At 36.3% G+C, this 12070-nt stretch overlaps 1 protein-coding gene across 8 annotated transcripts in view; it reads left to right on the top strand.

Moving 5' to 3' along the window:
- RANBP17 (RAN binding protein 17) overlaps nt 1-12070 on the top strand; it is a 314839-nt gene that overhangs the window by 22285 nt on the left and 280484 nt on the right. For all 8 annotated transcript variants that reach the window (XR_001181445.2, XR_006605410.1, XM_013062214.2 and 5 more), the window contains 3 exons: nt 2790-2855; nt 7474-7578; nt 9004-9169. Coding sequence is in view for 6 of the 8 variants with exons in the window: in XM_013062214.2 (XP_012917668.1) it covers nt 2790-2855; nt 7474-7578; nt 9004-9169 (337 nt within the window). In the remaining 2 variants the exon portion in view is untranslated. The remainder of the gene's footprint in view (nt 1-2789; nt 2856-7473; nt 7579-9003; nt 9170-12070) is intronic.

Genomic DNA, 12070 nt, shown 5'->3' with positions numbered 1-12070 from the left:
TATGCCGGGCTGGATCCTACGATCCCAGAATCATAACCTGAGTGGAAGGCAAGAGGGTTTAACCCACTGAGCCACCCAGGCGCCCTCTCTTGTCGTTTCTTAAGATCAAACAGAGCTTAAGAATCATAGTGTAGGCAAGAACAGACTTAAGAGTTTTTGAAAAATAAAATTAAGGTTGAAAACTGAATGGAAGGAAGTCATTCTTGTTGGTTAACATTTCTCAAGCTCTCTTTCCAGTGGCTGGTAAGTTGAACTTAAGTTGAGCTTTAGTGTGTTCTTGTCAATTTTAGAAAAACAGAAGAAACAAAATGTATGGTCTTCAAAGTTTAACAAAGTATCACAAAAGGAAGCACTTGTTTTCTGGGTATGACTTAACCTAACTTTGAGTCATGAGAAAGGCATTTCACTTACCTGAATGGAAATGAGAAAAGAAACGTGCGCTAAATAGGTTTCCCATAAATGTGAATGAGATTCTTAAAAAGCAGACTCAGGTCCTCTGCGCTCTTATTTTTAAAGTGTTTAATCAAGGTAACGGGATTTGAGAAAATACTTGGGGAATTTTAAGTGATCGAAAGCTGCTAGGTCAGGGCAAGTAAAAAGTCTGAGCAACTAATTTTACTTTGTCCAGATCTTCTACTGTCATAGATTAATTATGTCTAATAAATTTCTAGACAAAAGAGAAAAAAACCCCACTTTAATGTTTAAGTACTCAAATAGAGTACCCCATGGTTCCTTTGGGTATTAATAGCTTCTGTGAATTTTGTACTAAAAATTATTTTAAATTTGCTAAATCTTTAATGGCCTGAAGTTTTGTACATCTTCTTTTTTCTGTTATTGCAATCTTACTGCTGCCACACTACAAACATTGATGGGCTTCTTTTCTACAATACATACCCAGGAGAGCCTCCTGTCATCTATGGCAGTGCTAGCCACATTACTGATTCACAGTGAAATAAGGAGCAGAATGTAAATCAGCGTGGTGCTTCCTTCACTGAGGAAGACTTGCTATGAAAAAAATGCCAGCTAAACTAAGCAGTGTACTTAGTAGGGACTTAGCAGGCTTATAATCTTGTACATACTCTTATCTCATCCATCACGAATGAGTCCCAAGCCACTCTGAGACTAGCATTGAGTTTGCAGATGACCAGCAGGCCATCAGGGAGCCTCACTTCGAGGAGCATTGACCTGCTGTGCTTACTCAGAGGGCTGATGCTTCAGTAACCGGAAATGTGTAGCCTAATTCCAACAGTTGAGATTGTTGTGAAGGGCCATAAAGAAATAAAATGCAAAAATTATAGGATGTGTCCTTTGTTTATTTTTTTATCCTAAGATAATAAATAGAAGGAATGACCAACTATAAAATTCAGACCTGAAAAACTTGTGGGGTCTTGGGTGGCTTAGTCAGTTAAGTGTCTGCCTTCAGTTCAGGTCATGATCCCAGGGTCCTGGGGTTGAGCCCTTTCTTCGGGCTCTCTGCTCAGCAGGAAGCCTGCTTCTCCCTCTCCCACTGCCTGCTGCTCCCCCTGCGTGTGTACTCATGTGCTCCCTCTCTCTCTCTGAAATAAATAAATGAAATCTTAAAAAAAAAAAAAGACTTAAAAACTTGTAATCTGTATTATTTCTTTTTTATGATTATACTATAATTGATTTTTTTAAAAAGATTTATTTATTTATTTGTGTAAGAGAAAGAGAGAGCATGTGTAGGGAGGGGCAGAGAGAGAGAGAGAGAAAGGTAATCTCAGGCAGACTGTGTGCTGGGCTTCATCTTACAACCTTGAGCTCATGACTAGAGCTGAAATCAGGAGTCGGACATTCAACTGACTCAGCCACCCAAGCATCCCTGGATGTTACTTTTTTAGTTTTTATACTTACAATGTGATTTTGTAGTAGGGTAATTTGTTAGTGAAAGTGCATGTAAAACCTGAATTTTGATTTGAAGGAAGTTTTTTTTTTTTTTTTAAAGATTTTATTTATTTATTTGACAGAGCGATTACAAGTAGGGCAGAGAAGCAGGCAGAGAGAGAGAGAGGAGGAAGCAGGCTCCCTGCTGAGCAGAGAGCCCGATGCGGAACTCGATCCCAGGACCCTGAGATCATGACCTGAGCCGAAGGCAGCGGCTTAACCCACTGAGCCACCCAGGCACCCCTGAAGGAAGTTTTTGAGATTAAATTGGGAGCTGATTAAATTAAAAACGTTTTGAAGGCTATGAAACTGTATACCATATTGATAGTTGTGTATTAATTACCCCAGTGCATTGGATACTTTAGATGCCTTCATTTTAGATATCATAATAAATGCATACACATGTGCTATTAAATAATATTAAAAAGGCCTAAGTGATCTTATGTGATATTAGATTGAGAGATTTAGATTAGTTCCTAAGCTATTTATTATTTATTGAGTGCAGCTATCTCAGTAGCCTTCAAGCAAATTTATAGAACTAAAGAGCAATTTTTGTTCAATCTTACAGAGTCTCATGAAAACTATTAAACTCTTGTATTTTAAGGTTTAGTTTAATATAAGTCCTACGTGCTATAAACATTTTTTAGAGTATTTAGCATTTCTAGGGTAGGTGAGCTTTTTTCCTCACTCAGCTCTGTGTGTACCTAAATTTACCCTTCAAAAAATGAACTCAAAATTATTTTTGTAGACATCATAAATTTTTTTTACATATTTTAGTAGATATATTATTTGGAAAATGTGATGTTTCAGTATTTGATTATTTGTTTACACATTAAGAACCAATAATATGTCTCTACTTAGGGTACACTTGGTTGTTTTCTCCATAGGGTACTGTGGAGCACTGCATAATAGGAGTAATAATCCTCTCCGAGTTGACTCAGGAAATGAACCTGGTAAGCCTTCCATCTAATAGTGACGTGAAGTTTGCTAAGTAATGCTGATTCTTTCATATAAAATGTTTGTGTAGCATAAAACTCTGAATTCAATCAAGTTTTTTGTGTATTTTATTGGTGGGATAATTGGGTATAAGAACACTTATTGAAAGTAACAGAAATAGTGTAAGGTACTGCAAGGAAGAGGGAATTAGACATGGTCCTTGCTCCGTGACCATTGGTGAATTGTCCTTTTATCCTCTCTATATAGTAATACACTAACCATAAGAAAGAAATGATATGAAAAGAAACAAATCTTTATTTGCTTACAAATAAAAGACAAGCAGTTTGGTGAATGGATTCTCAACAATGGGTACACAGTCCGACTCCTCAAAGAATAGGCCAGTTGGCACTTGGCCACTTGCTGGCATGAATTTCCACCCTGTACACGGAGTTTCCAGAAGCCGTGCTTCCCCCCCAACAGTGCCTTTATGAGCTCAGCAGCTGAGCACATTGTCACCTGTTTCTGCTCACTTTTGTACTTAGCATGGTTCTAAACAGAACAAAAGCAGAAGTTAGGTTCTCTGTGGGATAATGTTAAAGGGGAGTAGAGTTAGTGTTTATATTTTAAAACTCTTGTCATGCAGTAGTCTGCGTTTGTGTGTTTGTGTGTGTGTGTGAATATGAAGAGCTTGCATACCCAGGACTACTTACCAGCTCCCTTTAGAATGTCAGTATAGTTCTGTACATAAAAAAATCAGCCAAAACGACTGTTTCCAACTTGTGTGCAGTCAGGAATTAGAGAATATTTCTAGTTTTATCGGGTGCTTATCTTAAATTTAAAGTGATCCCTTTCGTTATCACAGACCTCACTCTCTGACTCCTCTACACCATGCGCATAACAGTTTCTCCCCTGTGGCTATGTACCCGTATCCATTTGTCCCACAAAGGAACCAGTATAGAATTGTGCATTTCAGTTATTGGACATGTTCTATTAGTCTCCATCAGTCTGGAAAAATTCCTCAATCTTTCTCTCACTTTTCATGACCTTAACATTTGTGAAAATTACAGGCCAGTTTTGTGAAATGTCCCTCAATTTGGGATTGTCTGATGTTTCTTTATTATTAGATTCGGATTATGCATACTGGTTAGGAGTATCACAGAAATGATACTGTGATCTTCTCATTTTCTCCAGTCAGGAAGCGCATGATTTGATTTGTTATATTACTAATGATGTTTACTTTGGTTACTTGATGAAAATGGTCTCCTCCTCTAATTACAGATTTATTTTTTTCTCCCTTGTAAGTAATAACTACTTAAGACAAAATACCCATTCCTCATCAGACGTCCAATTTATTCACTTATTTATATCAATATGCATTCCTGGCTTCCAATTGTATTTAGTAGGTTATAATTTGTTACTAACATACTTTCATGCTCTCATTTTGCCAGATTTGGCCAGTAGGAACCCTTTTAAGCTGGCTTCCATGTCCATTTGACATTTACTCACCAGTCTTTGAATATTTTCTTCCTTTTTGGACAAGATGTTCTAGGCTTATCTTGTATATAACCAAGTCTTTTGAAAAAAGCTTCAAGGTCTAAAGTGTGATTTTGATTTTGTATGGTAAAAAAAATATGGCTTTTGTGGACACATTTTACTTGGTCTAATTTTATGGCGTTTACAGTTTGAAGAAGCACTTGGTAAGTACTTCTGACCAGGCAGCAGGGAGATATATCTACAGTGCATGGTGAAAATCAGACACTATCACTATTAAATGTGAACCAGGCAAATTCATGTAATGTCAATAACAAGATGTATTTTTTAAGAAAAAATATCTAAACTTGAGGTTTCCTAAAAGAGGATTATATGCAATCTTGTTTTTTTCAAAGCCAAGCCTATTGTTTCTACTGTTCCTGGAGGATATTCAGTATATACTCAGCAAGAAGTACAATATCCTTTATCTATATTGTAGAGACATGGGTATACATTAGACCATAGACGCACAGTCCCTCTTCTCAAAAAAAACTGGATATCGGTGAATAAAACAAGTAAAATAAAATAAGCAGGGTAGGCCTTGAAGATAACTGAAATAAGACCTGGATTTGTACTTTAGCTCTGTTGCTTACTGCTTTGGACAAACTGCTAAATGTCTTTAAACATACAGATTTACACTCTGTTAAGTGAGAATGACACCTTCCAGGATCTTAGTAATATTTAGATAAACTACTAGCTCAGGGCCTGGTATGTACAAGTGCTCCATAAGAGTTTCTTCTGTTCGTGTTATTATATGGTAGTAATGAGAGGTTGGCCTAAGATAGTGTGCCTGTAAACTTTAATTTTCATATGTTAGAAGAGGATAATATATTTTTCACAGGCTATTTTAAGAAGTGAAATAATATGTGAAGAGTACTTCATAAATTACAGTTGCAATACTATATGCTGTTATTAATTTGTATTAAGGAAAAGTTTTTATATATTGAGGGAAATATTATAAGAGAAACACACTGAAGTTTGGTTTAAAAGAAAGGAAGAATGCTGGAAACGCTAATTTGAATCTTACCTATTGGTTATGTTATGCCTGAGTTTTCATGTCCGAGAGACCACCGACGAGCCAAGCACCGAAGCAATCACATGAGGGTTTATTTGACAAGCTTAAGCTTGGGCCCAAGTATACCCGATGCAACGGAGTAGGGACTTGGACCCTGAGCCAGATTACAGTCAGAGTTTTTAAAGGCAGAGTAGTGGTGAACTTGGCAGTGGGTGAGGACCAAAGGGGTTATGGATGATGTAAGTCTCTAAGGAATTTTGGAAGCGAGGTTTCCAGGACCTTGAGGGGCTAGCTGTTGTCTGGGGAAAAATTATTCATTACCAATAACAAAAATCTTGTGAGACCCTTTAGATGTATATCAGTGGGTCATATGCTTGGGAATGATCGCTGACACTATCTTGGAGGTTTAGAGATAAAGTTTCACATTTCTCCTATCAAGTGTCCTTGTTAGTGAGATTTAGGTTTAGAAGAAATTTATTTACATTTCCTTCTGCCTCAGCCTCCTTCAGTTTTATGTTGGGGAGGGCGACATTAGGGCTTAAGAAACTGAGTTATTTGCCTCTGGAAATTGTGCTGTTGTTAAGATAGTTTCTTGGTTGTAAATCTCTAGGACATTGGAAAACGAAGGGAGACTCCTGTCTTGCAGGATTGTGATCTCTGCAAGTTAACTATTTGCTTTTCCCCCAGGGCAGCCAGGGGTGGCCGAGGAATGTCACACATACTACCGAGGGGGGGGGGGAGCGGGTGAAGAGGGGGTGCAAGGTGCCAGCCTCTGCTTTGCCAAGATAGCTGTACTTATGTCAGGGCTAGACTCGAGGTGGGTACAGCCTTGTTTTTCTTGGCTTCCACAGTTACAGATTCCAGTAACTACTTTCTGTAATCACTTCTGTTATGTTTCATGTTTCTATAAGTAAATGTGGCTTTAAATATAGTCTAAATTGTTTGATGGAGCTTAGGAAGTATCAGATAATCAATTCTGAGCTCAATGATTTTTTTTAACTATGTTTAAGCATTAGCAAAGAAAATGGTTTATTTTCTTTTTCCAAATAGCAAAAGGAGTGCTGTAGCAACTCTAGCCCATGGTGTTAATAGTCATTTGGGTATCAGACTTCAGCTTTGTTTGCTGTTTGCTGTTAATAAATGGAAGTATTAATGGCATTAATAGTATAGTTTTGACCATATCATATTTTAGATTAGAGGCTTAAGAACTACTCTTCATAAATTTATTCTTAATAGTTATCTATCAGTAACTAATAAGTATTCAGAGGGAATGTACTGTTGCTTATATACTAAGATTTCTGGTTGTTTATTTTTTCCGCCTTGGTTTCTTTTTAAAACACCAAGGATATATGAACCAATGACATTTTTGGTGTATATAGAAATACTACTTTTATATGAACAGTTTTTCTGTAATTGATTATTTACTGATTCACAGAAGGTTAAATTTTGAAGATTATTTTAGGGATTCTTGTTTTACAGGAGCAATCTGAGCTGAGGAACAGAGAAATTGTTGCTTACCTAATATGATATGGTACATGGTACAGGAGTTGATAGTCTTAGGATCCATCTGTTATTTTATAATCTGTGTTCATATTACCTCTGAAAGTGTGATCAGTTCTGGCTTCTAATTTTGGGATTGGTATGGTTAGAAAGAGCAATGAATTGAAACAGTCCAGAAACTTGGGTTTTGCCGATGGTGGGTCTGCCATTAACTCTGTGAGTGACATTATGCAGGGCACTTAGCCCATAGATTTTTTTTTTTTTAATTTTTTTTTAAAGATTTTATTTATTTGACAGAGATCACAAGTAGACAGAGAGGCAGGCAGAGAGAGAGAGAGGGAAGCAGGCTCCCCGCTGAGCAGAGAGCCCGATGCGGGCCTCGATCCCAGGACCCTGAGATCATGACCTGAGCCGAAGGCAGCGGCTTAACCCACTGAGCCACCCAGGCGCCCTAACCCATAGATTTTTAAAAGCTCTCTTAACTCTGTACTTGATGCTTCTTTAATCATTATTTCCATTCCTTTTGTTAGTAAATTTTTGCTTTGCTATTTGCTAAGTCTGGTTAAATAGATTTATCTTGATCTTTTTAGGTTGATTATTCTAGACCTTCAGCAAAACACAGGAAAATAGCTACCTCATTTCGTGATACTTCTCTCAAAGACATTTTAATGCTAGCATGCTCTCTTCTAAAAGAGGTAAGTTTTTAAATAATTCAATACCCTACTTAGAGTATTTAGGAAATTTTAAGTTTCAGAAGAACTTCAATTGAATACCCCTTCCCCAACCCTCATTCTGCCTTTTCAAGATTTACTGTGAGCAATCTTAATTTAGGTACAGTAGTTTTCCACAAGTCTGTAAGAGTTTCCAAAAAATTCACTTTTATTTACCAGAAATATAATAAAACAAAATCTAAAGGGAATTCAGTAACTTATGTTTAGGTAGTTTCACTGTCTTCCTACTACTGCTATGGATTATTTATTACAGAAGCTAATTGAGACTTAGTTTCTTTATTTTTGTTTTCTGTATTTTAATGGGATGCAGATGAACAATGAAATGGCAGTAAGTTTTCCTAATTCATCAATTGTCAGTATTCCTAGGTAAGCCAAGACAGTTGACTTTAATAATTTGTTTGGGAAATTATATTTTCCCATTTGCTACTTGGTGCCCTGTGGAATATTAGGGATAGTACAATTAATAATTATATTGTGTTTGCTTGTAATATAGGGATTCCGTCATGTGGTTTAAGCTTTTAAATTGGCCTAATATAGCATTTCCTAAAGTATGTTCCAGGAAGTACCTGTTTCTAATTATTTCAGTTCTCTAGATAGTTAGTAACAGGATGCTGCAGTAGGCCGGTCTGAAAGACCCTCTATTATTTTTTAAATTTTCCATTTGTATGAAAATTTTTAGCATATGCAAAAGAAGGTTGAAGAGTATAATGAGCTCCCTTGGACCCATTAACCAGTTAAGCAGTAACAACTCCAGACCAGTCTCTTCTCTTCTCTGTACTTTTCAAACAACTCTTTGTCTTCGTGTTATTCTTGAAGCAGAATCCCAAATTTAGTTATCACTTCTTCCACAGGTATTTCGCAATGTGTCTTTAGGAGATAATCTATTCTGATTGTGTCAGAATAGACCTTTTGTTGGGGGGAGGTAGGGTGTGGTAAGGATTGTTCTCCAGAACAATCTTAGACTCATGCAGCTCTGACCTTTGTTAACTGAATATGATCATTTATACTAAAGTTCCCCACTTGAAGAATATTATATTTCTGGCTTGTTCTAAGCAGCCTTTGGTCTAAAATAGATCCCCCAAATCTATACATTCTTGCTGAGTACAGTATTTGTCCTAAAGTTCTTTTTATAACTTTAGAAGGTAGCCTACAGTTTGCAGTTAGGTGTCAAAGGTCTTATTCTCATTTTGGAAAATAAAATTTTGAAAATAGTCTATTGTAGATTTTTGTTGATAGTGATTTTACAACTTTTTCTGACATACACAACAACATAACTTTGCAGACTTTTCTTCCTAATTCTAATTTGGCATTGAAAAGTGATTTAGTGAAGCGACAATTTGTTTATTGATGTATTTCATGAAGTTTTACTTGACTTTCACCTTTTTTCAGGTGTTGGCCAAACCCTTAAATCTTCAGGATGAAGGTCAACAAACTCTAGTAATGCAGGTCTTGAAACTGGTCCTCAACTGCCTTAGCTTTGACTTCATTGGCAGTTCAGCAGATGAATCTGCAGATGATCTTTGCACAGTGCAGATTCCAACAACCTGGAGAACAAGTAAGAAGAAAACTTAGTGTGAGGGATGGTCAGAGTCAAAGGCGCAGAATTAAACAATATAGTTGCCAAATGTGCAGTTATCTCTAGTTTTTGTTAGGCAATAAAAAAATTCAAAAAGATTTGTAACAAAGGGTAGCTGCTGATACCCTGTATTGAAATCTGCTTTCCTTACTTCATATCATGGGAGCTTCCATATTTTAATGTTGGAAAATAGGAAAGCTAGCTCTAGAGTTAGGGGAAAAACAGATTTGGGAGTGAAAATGAAGAGTTCTGTTTTGAAAGTTTTAGATGAATAGAGTGAGAGAGGATATAACACAGAGAAACTGTATTTTTCAAAGTTAGAAGGAGAATGAATTAGAATAACGGACTTAGCAGAGCAGAATTGCAGCTTACTTCCTTTTAGAGAAGGATACCAAGAAAAAAAGCAAGCTCATTTGCTCTCACACATTTCAGAAAGGTGATGGCACTGGGTATTCCTACAGTCAGAGGTGAGGTGAGGACTAGGGCTTGGTAAAAAAGTCTGTATTCTGCTCAAAGTCCCCAGGATCTTCTCTCCCACCTGTGTAACTACCAACTTTTCATTTCTCTTCCCTGTATGCCTTTTCCCCTTACTTCCCAAGACTAGACCTTTTTGTCCTCAAGAAATTAAACTGGGTATTTAGGATAACAGATATAGGAGGGGAACACCACAATTTTGTGAAAACTAATATGGAAAGCAGAGATTAAAACAATTAAAAAGGATGTAGTATTCTTAGTATCATGATGAATACATGAACCAACAAATGCAATAAAAATTGCACATACTACGCATAAATACAGACACACACCTGTATGTACACATGAGTGCATGTAAAAATGGGAAAAATGAATAAGATTGATGGATTGTATCAGTGTGGTTTCCTGATTGTGATATTCTGCTGTAGTTTTGCAAGAATTTACCATTGGAAGAAACTAAGTAATGGGTGCATGGGGTCTCCATTATTTCTTGCAACTGCATATGCATCTGTAATTATCTCAAGAAGCTTTTTTATAAAGGGAGAGCTTAGTAGAAACAAAGTAAAGAGTAGAAGTAAACTTCAAAAAAGTATACTAATATCCCCAGGGAAATTAAAAAAAAAAAGGTAACACATCCTTGAAACAAGATTAATATTTTTTTAGTTTTATTTATTAATTTGAGAGAAAGAAAGAGAGAATGCATTGTGGGGAGGGATAAAGAAGGAGAAGAGAAAATCTCAAGCAGACTCCCCACTGAGCATGGAGCCCCAATGTGGGGCTTGATCTCATGAGCCTGAGATCATGATCTGAGCCAAAATCAAGTGTCAGACACTTAACCAGCTGAGCCATACAGTTCTTCCAGAATAAGATACTGTTTTATAAAGGAAAGTTCAGAGAATGTTCCAAATATAAAAGACAGTTGCTTAAATAAAACACTTAATAAAAGGTTGGAAGATAAAGTTAGGGAAATAGCCCAGAAAGTAGAACAAAAAAGCAAGGAGAGATTTGATAGGAGAAAAATCTACAAGAATATCAGAGCATAAAATTAGGAGAGCTGGCATCTGACTACTAGGAGTTTAAGAAAGAGAATAGAAAAAAAAAAAAAAAGAAGAAGAAGAAGAGAAGAAGAAAATTTGCAAACAAATAACACCCAAAAAAAGTTCTTGACACTGAAACTTAAAATTTCAGGTTGAAAGATCCCATGAAGGGCATATAGTAATGAATGAATAAAAGAAACACTAAACTTCATAATCATAATCATTTCAGAGTAATAGTGATAAAAGGAAGATCCTGAAATCTACCAGAAAGGAGAAGTCACCTACAAAGGACTGGGGTCAAGAACAGCATTAGACTTCTCAGCATCAGCACTGGAAGCCAGAAGACAATGGAGTAGTATCCCTAAACTTCTGAAGGGAAATAATTTTCAAACTAGACTGAAATTTTCAAGCATAAGGTAGAATTAAGACATTTTCAGACATGCCCATCCTCCTGGAATTTATCCCTTATGTGCTTACTCTCAGAAAGTTATTTGACAAAAAAACTATGGAAGATGAGGGGTTTGTGAAAAGGGAGTTTCAAAACAAGATGACAATGAACAGACATAGAAAGAAGATAATTATATAACAAATTTAGGAACAAGTTGAAGGCTCTAGGAGATGAGGTAAGGGGAGAGAAGCGGAAATTATAGGCTATTTGATGCTACTGATCACGTGGAAAACGGTATGAAGAACATTTTACAAATCTGTCAGAATATTTGGAAAGTCTTCATGACAGATATACAACTAAGCACAGAAAAGATGCTATGATTAAATCCAGAGAGTGTTAGAAATAAGATCATAGTGTACTCCTTGGCTCAGCTGTTAACATTACTTACACAGCCATAATAAAGGTAAGCACTTAGAATTGATTTAATCACAAATTGTTAAAATAGCGGATAGATTTTGAAAGAGGTCAGGTTGTGGTAGAGGCTCCAGCCTCATAGCTTATAACAAATTCATTTGATGTTTAAGGTAAAACAAAGAAATAGTCATATAGCATGTTATTTGGAAATACGGATGTAAGTGTAGATTAAGAGTTGAAAGGTAGTTGGAATGGGGTAGGGTATAGCTGTTTTTTAAGATACACTTTATTAGTGTTTACTTTTTGATACTGTTTGGCTTAAATGTTTATATGACTGTAATACAGATGAAAATGGTAAGGAGATTCTCCCAGTAAGAACTGTAGATGCTACATAGAAATAAGGAACATTTTAGCTAATTAGTTTCTATCTCTGTATTCTTTCATCTTTCAAAGGACAATAGCTAGGAATTAAAAAGGAATTAAGCCTAACTGATAAGAGTGGCCACATGCAGAGGTCTTCGAGTTCTTGTTTGTGTACTGATGTCTTACTGTTCACATTAAAATAAC

Source organism: Mustela putorius, unplaced genomic scaffold, assembly GCF_011764305.1.
Source record: "Mustela putorius furo isolate JIRA1106 unplaced genomic scaffold, ASM1176430v1.1 tig00000145_pilon_pilon_pilon, whole genome shotgun sequence".
Lineage (NCBI taxonomy): Eukaryota > Metazoa > Chordata > Mammalia > Carnivora > Mustelidae > Mustela > Mustela putorius.
Note: the sequence above shows the minus strand (reverse complement) of the source record. Positions and strands in the feature narration are given on the sequence as shown.